Source organism: Condylura cristata, unplaced genomic scaffold (assembly GCF_000260355.1).
Source record: "Condylura cristata isolate star-nosed mole 26May11 unplaced genomic scaffold, ConCri1.0 scaffold00009, whole genome shotgun sequence".
In the NCBI taxonomy this organism is placed as follows: Eukaryota; Metazoa; Chordata; class Mammalia; order Eulipotyphla; family Talpidae; genus Condylura; species Condylura cristata.
In genome coordinates this window covers 13,376,789-13,392,508 of record NW_004567110.1, presented here as the reverse complement: position 1 = coordinate 13,392,508, position 15,720 = coordinate 13,376,789, and the positions used below count along the sequence as shown (strand labels likewise).

The following is a 15,720-nucleotide window of genomic DNA, read 5'->3' as shown; positions in this document are numbered from 1 at the left end:
GCCGTCTCCTCCTGTGGTTGCTTTCTGATGGTAGAGTAAAATTAAGAAAGTGCCCAAGAACAGTGCATCTGACTCCGTCCACAAAGGAACAGAAAAATATGATTTCTGCTATAGCCGGACAAATTCAACTCTATGTGCATTCAGCCAAAAACAAAGATAATTAAGGGAATGAGAGAAAGGTGTAAGTTGTGTGTCTATTTCCCCCACTGTTCCATTCTTGGGCATATATTTGTCCCAATATGAACATAAGGTGGGACAGAGAATCTGTTGCTGCTGGGGTGAACTTATTCCCCCCACACCTCTGGTGTCTGGGAGCCTCTGGCTGCACTGGATGTAATTCTGGACATGCAATTTTTATGTGCGTAGCCTACCCTCAAGCTGCCCACTGTGAAGGAGAGGCAATCTCTGTGCTTGTGTTAAAAGTCCCACAATGCTGAACCGCTAGAGATATGGAAGAGAACTGCATATTGTTGGAGATCAAAGGAATTTAATTTTCTTTCTTTGTTGTTTTTTCAAGATTTATTTATTTGTGCATACAGAACTGGGGTCCAGGCCAGAGGCTCAGGGGTGGTGAGAGGCTTCACCAGAGACAGAGTGGGGAGCAGAACAGGCAGATCGAGAAGTACACTGCTGAGGGGAGCAGTGAGTGGATCAGGAGAGGTCTGCCATGCCACATGGGTCACCTCTGGGGTGGGGATCGAACTCATACTGAAGTGGCTTGTTTAACCTGCTGCACCACCAGGGAGGGCCCCAATCTAAGAAATTTTCAAGGGTGGATTTTTAAAAAGTATTTATTTATTTATGCATACAGAACCAGAGTACAGGCCAGAGGTGCAGGGCGGTGAGAGGATTCACCAGAGACAGAGTGGGGAGCAGAACAGGCAGGTCGACGAAGTACACTGCTGAGGGGAGCAGCGGGCGGGTCAGGAGAGGTCTGCCACGCCATGTGGATCTCCTCTGGGGCAAGTGGGGATCGAACTCATGCGGAAGTGGCTTAAGCTTCTTAGTGCTGTGCCACCAGGGAGGGCCAAAGGGTGGATTTTTACCACAGAGGGTTTTCACCCTGACTTCAGGGCCTCTGCTCGCATAAATATGACTCCCACAGTAAATATTTTCTGAAGGGGCAGTCTTAAAGCAGGAGGAATCAGTCACGTGATGCAACCTTCTGAGGAGGCACCAGCTTTTACTTCTCACTTGTCCCCTTTAAACACATCTCTCAAGCTCTCTGCTCCTCCATATCTCAGCCTCCTTTGGGGAGAGATGCTCATATCAATAACTTGCAGAACAGCATGAGTGTAATTTAATAACTATTACTTCTTTTAGGGTTTTTTGTATAATTTAATAAATGTTACTTCTCTCCAGGTATTTGCCAGTTACACCTTATCTTCAATGCAGACAGAAACCATTTTATCATTTGCTAGAGAGAGTTCATGTGTCTTGTTCATTTGGTGGATGGGGGAATTGTTTTCTTAGGCAAATGGTTTGCTACTTTTAGATTAAAAACTGCACAAAGGAAATCCAAAAGCTTATTTTTCCTGATCAGCTTAAATACTGTAGGGCAAAATTATCATTGCAATAAAACATATTGCAGCCTGTTGAATTTTAAGCAACAAGCGTGTTGTCTAATTCTAAGGCACTTTCTTTAACTTACAACGTGGCAATTACATGGGAGGGGAGATTTGCAATGGCAACTTGAAGAAAATCTTTAAATTTTTATATATTGTAAAGATTTATTTACTTATGCATACAAGAACTGGGGTACACAGGCCAGAGGTGGGGGGGGGTGAGAGAATTCACCAGAGACAGAGTAGTGAGCAGAACAGGTGGAGCAACTGAAACACACTGCTGAGGGGCTGGTGGGGAGACAGGAGAGGTCTGCCTCACCATGTGGGTCAGCTCCCTGGCTGGGGATCGAACTCCTGCTGCAGTGACTGTGGAGAGAGCTTCACATTGCTGCACTTTAATCTATTGCATCACCAGGGAAGGCCCTTGAAGAAAATCTTACTGGAAGTCTTTCTGGTGTAAAATTCTTGGAAGATAGAGAACTTCCTAACAGATAACAAGTGTGGGCAAGAATCTGGAGAATGGGAAGCCTTGTCCACTCTTGGTGAGTGTAATTTGGTGAGCCATTACCGAAAACAATATGGTGGTTTCATAGAAATTAAAAACCAGCGAGGTCATGTGATCCAGCAATCCCACTTCCAGGTAGAGCTGAAGGGAGCAAAATCAGTCTCTTAAAGTGACATGGAAACCCCTGCTGCTCCCAGCCCCACCTCCATGTTCACTGAAACCTTGATCAGAACAGCCAGTGCGGGAAACCACCCATGCGCCCTTCTTCTTATCTCATCACCAAGTCCTAACTGAAAAGAAAAGGGAAGAGGAAAGTTGGATTTCTCCAGTAGGGGTGACTTATCTAATATTTATACTGAGGAGCAAATTGGTTAATCTGAAGAACATCAGACATGCCGAATTATGTATTCTCTGGAATGTCACTATCAGTTAATGAAACATGAAGTATTTGATGTAAACACTGAGAAAAAGCAAATTATCTCCCTCGCCCAGCATGTACACTGATTCCAAAAGGGTACTTGCCCCAAATTAAAATCAAGAGAAATGGTCACACATCCTCCAGAGGGTGAATCATACAGACCCTGACCGTGGCTGCTCAGCCCAAGTGCAATGCGGGGCATGCCCACATGGAGCAGAGTTCTTTCTGTATTGGCAATTCAGTTCTGTAAAGGGAATGCTCGCGAGCCACCCATTCACACCTGAAGAATTTTGTGGGTGATTTCAGTGCTTTTTTTTTGGATGATCTCATTTTTTTTAAAGGTTTATTTATTTATGCCTACAGACCTGGGGTGCAGGCCAGAGGTACAGAAGCAGTAAGAGGATTCACCAGAGACAGAATGGGGAGCAGAGCAGGCAGATTGAGGAAGTACACTGCTGAGGGGAGCAGTGGGGAGAATGGAGAGGTCTGCTGCGCCATATGGGTCACCTCCGGGGCTGGGGATCGAACTTGCATTGAAGCAGCTGTGGAGAGCTTGCAGTGGTGCATTTTAACCTGCTGGCCACCAGGGAGGGTCCTTCACAACTTTCTTATTATTCTTAAAATTTTTTCCTAAGCAATACAGATGTCCCTATTGAAAAGGTCATGAGACAGACAGGAATCCAAATCTTTCACTTTCATTTTTAGAATTGTATTGACATTATTCTTAAAAACACACACCTCCTGAGTAGCGTGGCTGCATGTTTGGTTTGCTGTTTAATGTTAGCGGCAACTCAGTGTTGGGACACAGGTGAGCTCCTCTTCATCCTTATGCATGTGTTTGGATGACTTATTCTCATTGGCCCATGTCTAGTTCCCAACCCCTAACTTCTGCAGGCTGTCGCTATGACTAGCCCTTGGCAGAATGGGGACAGAGCTATGTCCTTCGACCTGTTCTGCTAAACATTTTTATCAGTGGCTTTTATGAAGTTCTGAAGAACCTGGACATCAGCTCAGCAAATAGTCCAAAACTGGGAAGAAGAAAAGACCCAGAACCAGGACATGAGCTCTGCAGCTGGAACCCCAGACAAATAACGCAACTGGAATGGGAGAGACATGATGTAGAATCCCTGGTGGAAATGTAGCTTGCGGTGGTTTCCTCCAGGAAACAGGTGGCAGCCTGCCGAGCCCCTGTGCTCATCAGACCATGCCTCAAACACAGCGTTCAGTCCCAGGCGCCAAGCTTGAAGTGAGAGTCTTCTTTATCTTCTTGTGCCATGAATCCCTTTAGCAGTGTGAAGAAACTTATGCCCCCCCTACTCTGAATAATGTATGTAAATTTATACAGTACATAGAATTGCAAAGGGAACCAGTGATACTAAAATATAATTCCATACAAAGATCATGATACTGAAGACTATAATCAAAATAGCCACATATTCCAGACTAGCTCATAAAAAGCAAAATTTGGAGGTTTTTTTTTTGGCTGCATAAAGAAGATTTGGCATGAAGAGTGGGAAGGAAGTGTGACTTCTGTGGGGAAGGCAGGTCAGGGACCTTCCAGAATGGTGAGTGTTCTCACCTGGAGGATCCCTGCTTCCCTCAAAGCCTCCCTGGCATCCTGGGCTATCCTGGAGACTCACCTTTGGAGCAGAAGACTGCTTCTAGGGGTCTAAGGTGAAGCAGAACATTTTTGGTGAGGCTGAGATGGCCTGAGCTGACAGCTGCAGGTGGTTTTGGGCACCAGCCTGGAAGGTTTGTTGCTCACGACCAAGGCTGACATCTTAATAAGATGTCAGGGCAATACAGCTGCTGTAGACAGCACAGCGATCTGCTGGAACTGAAGTCCAGCCATGGGCTGAGTTCTTCAAGGTACGTTCCTTTCCCCAGAATTCCAACATCATCATCAACCCATTAACCCCACTGTCTTAAGATTACCATGTCATTTCCCAAGGCTTGAAGACATGTTAGGAAACAGGTGCATCTCTCATTGATTCCATGGTGTCTAGCTCCCTGGAATCAAAGCTAAGAAAAAGCTAGGAAAAAACAAAACAAAACAAAACAAACAAACAAAAAAATACCTGGCTGAATAACTGCTTGAATACATGGCTTTAACTTCAGTTTTGCTAGGGAAACACACACACACACACACACACAGAGTTTTAAAATTTGGGACTGGTGAAAAGGCCACCAAGCTGGCTCTTCCTTTGCACACCATGCTCTGGAGCCCATTATTGTAGCCACATTCTGGACATTAAGAACCAAGCAAATATCAGATGCTTATTAAGATCTTAAAAGTCATCATCTGAACCACTGAGAAGATCAGACTAAGGATAGACTGTCTGCCTGCATTTCTCCCACTCAGCCAGGGACCATCTTTTTACATTTCTCTTGAGATCCTTTCTTGATCTGCAGTCCCAGGAGGGAGCTTCTAAAACAGCTATTATTTATCTTTCAATTATTTTACATTTTAAGCTATTTGTGTATTCTTAAAAATATAACCATCTGGCTCTTATCTGTGGCTGGGATGAAACTACAGCAACCAAGAAAATGTGGTCTCCAAGGAGAAGATACCCAGCCAAAAAAAAAAAAAAAAAAAAAAAGGCAAAACAAAACTGTCACCTTGGAACAGACATCAAGTTTCAATTCACACCCACTTTCTGAGTTTTATCTGAAACTGATTGAGAAGTCCCAAGACAGGCTTTGTTTCCTGATTACAAAATTCAGATACATAGTACCATGGCTGGATGTGAAGACAAACTCCGGCAAGATTTTACACTTCCAATTAGCTAGGAGTGGGGACAAGTGGAAAAATGAATAGGACAGATCATACGAGAGAGTAAGGCTGAGCAGGAAGTCAGAGAGAGAAGGGGCTAGAAAAATGAATAGGACAGATCATACAAGAGAGTAAGGCTGAGCAGGAAGTCAGAGAGAGAAGGGGCTAGAAAGCTAGGCATTCCTTCTCAGCTCCTTGGCAGGTGAGCGATCTTGCTAAGTCTCTTACTGTACTCAGTCCTCCACTCCTCCAACTAGCAAAGCTCAGATGCTTTCCTCACGGTGGTGTTATGAGGGTGGCATGAGTTAGTACCAGAATGCTGTGTGGAACAGCACCTGGCATAGAATATACAGTGAGAACCATCACTGTCACTCATTCTATCAGTGCAGAACTTTTTATTGAGTAATCTCCTGCCCTGTTTACTGGCACCAAGACACCAGGCATAGAGCAGACACTCATTAAATGTTTATTAAAGAAATGACTAAATGAGTATCTAGACGAGAGAGAGAATTGCTGGCCAAAAAGCTTGTGATTGATGACTGCTGGGAGGTGCCTCCTCCACCCTTTGTCCCTCACCCATGTAAAACAGTAGCTGATCATATCTCTAAAGAATTTTGGTTTACATCCATTAAATGCTGAATTCTAGATTAATTCATTCTTGGAGAAAAGTGATCTTGAAAGGTAACTGGGAGGATAGATGTAGATTAGCCTCACTTTTTTTTTTTTTTTTGGTGTTGTTTCTTTTTTAATAGTGACTTGGTTGGTTAGGGAATCAGAGTTAGCTTGATTTGTCGGGAGGTAGAATTTGACTGTTTTTTTAAAAAAGAGCAAAACCCATGAAGATTTCACATGGTTAGTATCTGTCACTATGCATTTAAAGAAGTACATGTAAATGGGTCCTTGAACCAGATATTTTTAAAGATAAAACACATTAAAATGCATTAAAATGTTTTCAAATGTCCCAAATGGTGGATTCCATGGGGTTCAGTGTGGCTATGTGATAAACCTTTCAAGGTGAATTTTGTCCAGGATTTGGGGGAAGTTGGCAATAGATGTGCTCATTTCTGTAGGGGCCAAGCCAAGTCTTGCTCCCTTTCCCAGTAACTGAGGTACTAGACAACATTATGTTTCAGATAAATCCTTTGCTTATGGTTTGGAGAAAAATTAAATAAACCTGTCTCACGAGGGATGTTTATGCACTAATTTAATTCTGGATAGGTGTTAGAGAATGTTGCATAAAATGTTCCATACAAAACATTATTATTAATATCCTTAATTAAAACAAAAACAGTTACAGCACACAGATTCAGCCAAATTAGTAAAATTACATATTAGGTAACTGGGTTGCTAAGCAATATTACATCCTCATTTTACTTAATTGCTGTAATTAGCATCTCCCAGCAGATGCCACAGTGTAAGCCACACACACACACACACACACACACACACACACACACACACACAGAAATTGGAAGGAAGGAAGTGAAAAGCAACTGGTCAGATCCCTTAACTGGTTCTGATGCTCTCAAATACTGGCCAGTAGCAGGAATAGACTCACTAGGAATTACTAACAAGAACCCAAGTGTGGGCAGAAGTGGCCGATGGAGTTGCATGCTGCGCTTGGTCAAAAATAGTAGGACAATTGCCTTATCTTTATCTATTTTTCACCTGAAGGTAGTGTGGAAACACTTAGGCAAGGTCTCAGTTCGTGGAGAGTTGCTATGATTGAGGCACACTGACCATGAGCAAAGACCAACTTAATAGAAGAGAACAAACATCAATGGAAATTAGAGTCAGCTCATAGGTATGTAGTGGAATTATCTGGGTGAATTATCTGGGTGAATTATCCAGAGGCCAGTGATTGTCCTCTATACGTCCTCCATGACCCCCTGGCCTTTCATGGCTAGCTGCCATCAGTAATATGGACAAGGAAAGTGGATACTGAGTGAGACATTGCACAGAGGCACCAACTTAGCCTGCATGGGCAGCTTGAAGTGCTAATCTGGGCTCTGTGTGTGGAGGAGGAATTCATGGTGCTGTGTTTTGGTAAAGTAGCTGCCCAGAATCAAATAGTGTCCAGAGTTTGAACCCAGGTCCATATGACTTCCGGCCCTGAGGAAGATGTCATCAATAAGCCATCTCTGCGAGTTCAGGGGTTCCAGTCTCCCCATTTTCATTCCACACCTCCCTGTCCCTACAAAACCAAACAACAGGACTTCATCAGCCCAGTCTTTCCATCTTAATAACTTTGATTTAAGGTTTTACAAGTCCCTGATAAATGAAGTATTTTACTGCTAGGGTCAAATATGTGAACTGACTTCCTAGTCATTCATAAATTAAGGTGCTCATTTCTCCTGCCTTATCAGGCGGCAACATTTCCCAGTCACTTATGGTAGCTCAGTCAAATATGAAACATTTAACATATACCATCTCCACCAGTCTTACCAATAACTGCTTGGAACAGAAGATACTGTCACCCCTTCATATAGCCGAGACGACTCAGATGAAGAGAAAGAGAGTGTGTCACCCACAATCTCTGGGGATCAACTCCTGGTGTGTCTGATTCCTTGGGACTCCTACTATGCTAATCTCCCACCTACCAACTTAGAGGAGCATCCCAGTGGTAGAAAGGCGGGCAAGGGGTTCACCTGAGGGTGAGCAATAGGTCTATGGAGACCAGGGGCGTGGGTGGGTGGGCATTTGAACAGAATATAGAACCTGGGGCATACGGCTCCTTCTATGCTACCCTAAGGTCCGTCCACAAAATGGCCCACATTCTCTAAGAGTGGGGAGGCCTCCCAGGCTTAGTGTGCAAACCACAGGCTGACTGTAATTTCATGTGTGACTAATGCAACTGGCCAAGTCTTCTCAGCAGAAAGCATTCCTACAGTTTCTGAGGCTAGCCTGAGGCAGTTCAGCACTTGCAAACAGGTTGGGTCCTTAGACAACAAAGCTCTCGCACTGTGCACACCTCTGGGTCCCTGGTCATGATGATGTGAAAAGAAAGAAGCGCATCTTCATGAGGTCCTCAGCTCCCCAAACCCTCCTCGCAGGCCCACATGTCGGAAAACTGGGCTCAAAGCCACTTCACTCTTATTACAAACTCTGTTCTTGAACTTTCACCAAGCCCTGGGGCTGGGTGTGCAGAATTTCTGGGTTAAGCCTCTTCCAGCATTCCAGAAATATTGTGACCTTAACGCTGGCTCTCACCAGGCCTAGCTCACTTGCCAGTTATGACGGCAGTGATAAAACAACACCGCATTCATTCCACGTGGACAAGAGTACCTCTTAGCACATGTTCAGCAACCTAAAATAAGCTTTGGCGAAGCAAACACTGTTTCCCAACGACTCATAAAAAGCTGAGAGATGGGAAGAGCTAAAATGACCACGTGGATACGGACTTTCTGAGCACTCTGCCGTAAACTGCATCAGGACTGCGAGCAGAGGGCCCCGGGCCTTGCGTCTGTGTCTGCGCCTGGGTCAGAGGCGAGCGCAGCCAACTTCCACCTGCAGTGGGCACTAATGATACGGTATCAGGGTTTCGCGTGCCACAGCCATGAACCCCAATCAAATTTTTCATATTCAGAAAAATAGAAATTAGGTGTGCCTGCATCTAATAAGAAAAAACAAACAAATCAACTTTGAACTGTCTGAGGGAGTAACTTGATTTAGAGGAAATCTGTTTCCCACTGGCTGTCGTCCCAGTCATTTCTTCTTCATGAGGGAGGACTATGTCTGACCACCGAGCTTCCCTGCACCGCTAAGGGGCAGGACAGGGAGCTGACGGGTGTCTGGTCCCGCTAGTGCCAAGCTCTATGCTAAAACAGCTGTATAGGAGGACTGAATTCTGCTCCCGTAGCCCAATTCACACGTTAAAGCCCTAATCCTAAGCCCAGTATTTCAGGATTTGGAAATAGGGGTCTATGGGGAAGTCATTAAGATGAAATGAAGTCATAGGATGGGTCCCTGGTCTAGCGGAATTTGTGCCCTCATGATAAGAGACATCACAGAGTTCTTCTGGTCCATCCCCAGCACACACTTATGCACAGCGTAGTGATAAGAACACACAGCAAAATGGCGGCCATCTATATACCAGGAAGAATGTGGTCACCAGATACTGACCGCACTGGCCCTCTGGCCTCAGCTATCCAGTCTCCAAAATTATACCTGTTGCTTGAGCTACACCAACTCAATGATATTTTTATGATCGCCGGTGCTGACTAATAAAGTCATCATATTTTAATGTTACTAATCTGCCTGCAGTACACCGTATGATCCCAGCTTTTAGATGAGGAAACTGAGAATCAGAAAAGTGATTTGCTCAAGGTCATACAGCCTGTCTGCTGGGGTCTGACTGAGCAAAACTGGAGTGTGTTCCAGTTTTTCACGTTTATAGTAAAGTGAGAAAGTCAGAAGGAGGAAGACAAATACCGAACAGAGTCACTTCTAGGTGGAATAGAGAGAAAAAAAACTAAGGGTCAGATAAAGACAAGTTTAAAAGCTAACACTTGAAAGCATCCAGAGGAGGAGGGGAAGAGAAGTGGCCAGTTAAAAACCAATTTTAGGGCCCTCCATGGTGGCGCAGCAGGTTAAAGCACAACACTAATAAGCTAAAGCCACTTCAGCATGAGCTCGATCCCTGCCCCGGAGGTGACCACATGGCGCGGCAGACCTCTCCTGACCCGCCCGCTGCTCCCCTCAGCAGTGTACTTCATTAATCTGCCTGTTCTGCTCCCCACTCTGTCTCTGGTGAATCCTCTCACTGCCCCTGCACCTCAGGCCTGTACCTCAGTTCTAATGCATAAATAAATAAATCTTAAAAAAAAAAAATACAGAAATTTAGTAAAAAAAAAAAAAACTTATTTCACAAGAATCTGCCTTGCTCTGGGCATTGGGGACCATGCGCTCCTCCATTTAGCAGTTGAGAACTCAGTGAAAGGGAGGTTGGGTGATCAGCCTGGAGGTAAGCTCCGGCCTGGAGGAAGGAAGAGTAGGTGACCACTCCCACTCCTGCTTTTCCAGGCTGCTGCTGGAGGAGCTGAGACAGGAATAGCCCGTCCACATCAGCATCTTAGACATACTGTTGCCTCACAAGCTAGCAGATGGTGATCAAGGTCAGGAGGATATTATTATCGCTTATCAGGCTAACAGCCCTTACATTAAACAAATTTTTCTTTTGCAGTTAAGGGGAGAAAGGACAATGAGTTCAAGAATCACTGAGGCAGCTTTCAAGTGTAGGTGACGGAACTGCTTTTATGGTGCTGTCTTCTCGCCTATGTGGGCGCAGGTCATACTGCAGTGGCTTCCATTTTCTATTTCCAAGTGGGACAGAAGCTTAAAGGTTTAGGCTCTTCATGTGCTTTGCGCATAATATAAACCTGGAATCCCTGTGACTGGTCACAGTTTTGTACCGGACACTTCTGGTGCAGCACTCAAAGCTCTTCAGACGCTACGACTGTTTCTGTGCACGCCTCTCCCTTACCCTTTTAAGGGGTCCCTGCCATGGCCTTCTGTAGGACTTGCCCCATCCCGTGGAGCCGACTTGTGTGGAGATTCTGAAGTGCCTACAAGATGGCACCACTCCGGGCTTCCTTAGCTTTGGATGGGCGCCAGGGGTGCAGGTATCCCTTGCCTGAATTGGGTCAAACTCTGATGATTCAACCACCTCTGCTCCAGCATGCTGCTGTGCTATAGAACTTTCTGTGATGATGCCAGACTCTGCTGTCCTAAATGGCAGTTACTAGTCACAACTGTTGAGCACTTGAAATGTGGCTAGTCTGTCTGAGGAGCTGAGTTTTCAAGTTTTTTTTTTTTTTTTTTAATAAGATTTATTTATTTGTGCATACAGAACTGGGGTACAGGCCAGATGCTCAGGGGCAGCGAGAGGCTTCACCAGAGACAGAGCGGGGAGCAAAACAGGCAGATCGACGAAGTACACTGCTGAGAGGAGCAGCGGGTGGGTCAGGAGAGGTCTGCCACGCCATGTGGTCACCTCCGGGGTGGGGGTCGAACTCATGCGAAGTGGCTTTAGCTTCTTAGTGCTGTGCTTTAACCTGCTGCACCACCAGGAGGGCCCCGTTTTCAAGTTTTTAATTAACTTAAAATGATTTAAATAACCAAGTGGCTGGTGGCCACCATGTTGTATATGCAGCTCCTCAGTTCTAGGTCCTTCTGCTTCCTGTCTTGTCTCTGGTTCTCAGACTGCCTTCTCCGATTCCCCTGGGAACAGACTATCTCACTCCCTACTATTCCTGGTGTCTCGTTCCACTTCTGGGGAAAGAGGTCTAACACAGAGTTAATCTCAATTTTCCCAACGGTTCCAAATCCCGTTGCTGACCCTGCTGGGTGAGATTATGGACTTAAACTGAAGAAAGTGATGGAGATTGGGCTGAATTTGTATGGACTCCCTGGCATTGCCTGAATCTTTATAGGAACATTTTAGGGTGTTTGGATCTTGGTTATTGAGGTTTCATTGGAAATATCAATAGTGCTTCAATAATTAACTTACCGAAGGTTTTGACTCTTAGCAACTCAAAATCAAATGACATGCATAAATTTTTATATTATTATTATAATATTTTAAATGATCTAGGCTTGGATTTAGCCTTAGTCCAGGAAGGTTTTCTCTAGTCAGTCTCCTCTGAACTCATATTTCACACGAACAATAAATGTGCACTGAAGGTCTTAAGAAACAGGAAGCCCCATTTCCTAGGAAGCCCCCACATAACAGAAGAACTTATGGGGACTCTTGTGATAGAGAGCCTTAAAAAGCACAGCGGGCATACCCATAAGGCCTGTTTTATGCCACTAAGGAAAGCCTCGGCTGGGTGGTTCAGCTTGCACTTCCGACTGTTTACACGGGTATAGAGCTTGGGTGTTCAGGGACATCCAGGAAGAGGGTGAGGTTGGGACCCTCTGAGAGATGCCCCTGTCCCTTCAGGATGGAGAAGCAGGTTATTCTTGTCCCTGTGCTGCTCCATGTTTGACTTTAAATGATCATTCATCTCTCTGGCTAAACATACGTGGCTTTATTCTGGAGAAGCTCGTGGCTATGGTTGTAAGAGTAAGCTGTGGTATGATGTGTTGAAATAACAGTGTGAATCAAAAGTAGTTTCAAACTTCAAACAACGTGAGGCTACCTGGTGGCGAGAAGAGGGTAGGTGTGAACTGGGCTCAACCAAGCTTCCTTCCTCCGTGGCATGCTGTCATAGATTAAAAGGTCCTTCTCAGTCAGCACAACTAGGGCTGGCTTCCACTGTTTTTCGCTCTCCCCAGGCACCTGAAACAGGAAGCAGAAAACTGTCAAACAACAGTGTGAGGAAAAGGAAAGAGGAAGTTGACATCCCTCCAAAACAGAAGACCCAACTAGGAATGTCTTTGGTGCAGGCTGTAAAATCAAAATGAAAGAAACCAGTCACAGACTGATGATTCCTAATCTTGGAAAACGATTTCTCAAGGGCCCTCAGAGATGCAAAGACACAGCCCAGCTCTCAAACTTCTGTCTGATGTTCTATTTCTCACCTGCCAGTGAACACTAGTCTTTATTCTGTAGTGGGGGAATAAGCACTTCCAGCATGTTCTCCTTTAGCATTTATTTTTATTATAAAATGGTAAGTTTAATACGCTTTTTAAAAAAAATAATATACTAGTTTATTTTTTTTTTTTTTAAAGATTTATTTATTTATTCATACAGAACTGGGGTACAGGCCAGAGGCTCAGGGACGGTGAGAGGCTTCACCAGAGACAGAGTGGGGAGCAGAACAGGCAGATTGACGAAGTACACTGCTGAGGGGAGCAGCGGGCGGGTCAGGAGAGGTCTGGCTCGCCATGTGGTCTCCTCCGGCAGGCGGCAGGCGGGAATCGAACTCATGCGGAAGTGGCTTCAGATTCTCAGTGCTGTGCTTTAACCCGCTGCGCCACCAGGGAGGGCCATATACTAGTTTATTTTTACATCATTTTGTGCATTTTCCATCTCAGTTGAAATCCCCGTGGGCTTCCCATCACCAAATCAGCCATGTGCCATCACCATAGTCCAGTGCATTTCCCTCGCCCCACTGTTTTTGATCTGATTCCCCACTCTATCTCCATAAAATGTCTCCGGTATATGGCTGTTCATTATTATTATTATTTTCTTGCCTGGTCCGTTATACTCCTGCTATGAGTGAAACCATCTAATATTTTTCCTTTTTTTTCCTGGCTTTAATAAGCTTTTTTTCAAAAGAATTATTTATATATACACAAACTGGGGTGTAGGTCAGAGGTGTGGGCGGTGGGATAAGAGGATTCACTAGCGACAGGGTGGGACGCAGGACACTCAAATCAACTGAAACACTGCTGAGGGGAGCCTCTGGCATGACAGGAGAGGTCTGCTGCGTTACATGGGTCAGCTCCCTGGCCAAGAAGTGAACTTGTGTGTGGCTGGTAAAAGCTTAATAGTGCTGAGACTTAACCCCTTGCACCACTAGGGAGGCTCATGCTTTTGAATAAATATTCAGACTCTGAAAATGTATTATGAAGACAAATGTGTCTGAACAAACAAGACATCACAGTTTTTATGTTTTTCACTTAGATGGTTTTTGCAAATGAGGCGCCATCTTGCAATTTGATTCTTCTATTGAATGCTTACTTCAGTTCATCATAGATAATTCTTTAACTCAAAAGCTGAGCTGACCTGAGAGAAATCTGACAAGATTCAAATATCAATGGGGTGACTGAACCCAATAACCATGAAAGTCCCTTCTAATCCTTACAATCTGTGTGGCTCAGATCTTCTCTCACAAGCCATTCCCATCTGCCCAGGTTTGACTCTCCTACATTCTGCGAATGTTCTTTCCATCTATGAAAACACCCTTTTCTCAATATGAACTCTTGGTCCTCGAATAAATCTTTATGTACAGTTTGGAAAAACTCAGTGTTTTAGCATTGTTAGTCAAAGTATGGACCCTATTCTAGCTCCAGTAGCATCACCTGAGAACATACTAGAAATGTGGTTTCAGGTTCACCCCCAAACCATTGAACTGGAATTTGCATTTTTTTTAAAGATTTATTTATTCATACAGAACTGGGGTACAGGCCAGAGATGCAGAGGGTGAGAGGATTCACCAGAGACATAGTGGGGTGCAGAACAGGCAGATCGACGAAGTACACTGCTGAGGGGAGCAGCGGGCGGGCCAGGAGAGGTCTGCCACGCCATGTGGTCTCCTCCGGGGGCAGGCGGGAATCAAACTCATGCGGAAGTGGCTTAAGCTTCTTTGTGCAGTGCTTTAACCCGCTGCGCCACCAGGGAGGGCCGGAATTTGCATTTTAACAAGAGCATCAGGTGATACATATAGTCATTAAAGATGACAACACTCTGTTCTAGGCATGGTTAAGAAGTCATTGATACTGGCAATTAATTCAAAGAGGATGCAACATTCATAACAAACTACTGTCCAAAATCTATTCAGAATGAAAGCAAACTAGATAGCAAGGTAAATAAATGATATTTAGTTTATTAAGTTTTTGCTTTTCTATTCCTATAGTTAACTTATCTTAAGCTCCCAGTGAAATCCTTATTGAGGTTGGAAGAAGACATGTGTGACTTTGGGAATGAGTGGTCAAAGGAGAGAAGATGTGCAGGGTGGTGGAAGCAAGAATTTTGCAAGTTACGTGGTCTTATGGGCTGCCTAAGTTCAGGTCCCTGTTCGTGTTATTTTTTGCCCATGTCAGAGTTATTATTCCTGTGCTTCCATTTTCTCACTGATAAGGATAACATCATTACAACTGTATTTAAGTTTCTGAAGCTAGAATGCTTGAGCATAAATTATAGTCCCACTACTTACTAGCTGTGGGATCTTTGGTAATTCATATAATTTATTTATATCTCAATTTCTGTATCTGTAAAATGGGGAAATTATAGCACAGACATTTGAGAATTGTAAGGAAGATCAAATGAATCTCATGTCCAATGCTTACTTGCAGTGCAGAATAAGCACAATTTACAGCCTGTTAAGTAGCACAGGCCTCATAATGCTACAGTGGAGAGTTAACAAAACAGTGCGGTGAATGCGTTTAGTATAGTAACTGGCAGGTGATAAGGCCCTCAGTAAAATTAGGGTGGGATAATTGGCTAACTCACCAACGTTAAGCTGGTCAGAAAAGGTATTCTTTGGAATTGCCAACAATATGACAGGATAATAAGTTCCCTTAGCAAATTTTATAAGGCAAGCTAAGAGTATCTTTGGTGATAACAAAACATAATATCTTTCCATGTATTTAACCTGGAGGAATGTGCACAATGATCACCTTTACTTTTTAGAATCATTTCCAATAATTCCAAATAAAAAATCCCTTTCCAAAAGAGAGAAATACTGCCCATAAAGTTATTCATACTAGAATGTGAATGACTGCCTGACATATTTCTCTTTATGCAGTTTACTTATCTAAAATAATCTAGATTTTCTATGCTTTTTTCCAACAG

At 44.1% G+C, this 15,720-nt stretch overlaps 1 protein-coding gene across 1 annotated transcript in view; it reads right to left on the bottom strand.

Annotated features, from left to right (window-relative positions):
- The window catches only part of SNTB1 (syntrophin, beta 1 (dystrophin-associated protein A1, 59kDa, basic component 1)), a 213,858-nt gene that overhangs the window by 10,814 nt on the left and 187,324 nt on the right, over nt 1-15,720 (bottom strand). The window contains exon 4 of the mRNA XM_004679613.2: nt 12,401-12,540. Within this exon, the coding sequence (XP_004679670.1) occupies nt 12,401-12,540 (140 nt within the window). The remainder of the gene's footprint in view (nt 1-12,400; nt 12,541-15,720) is intronic.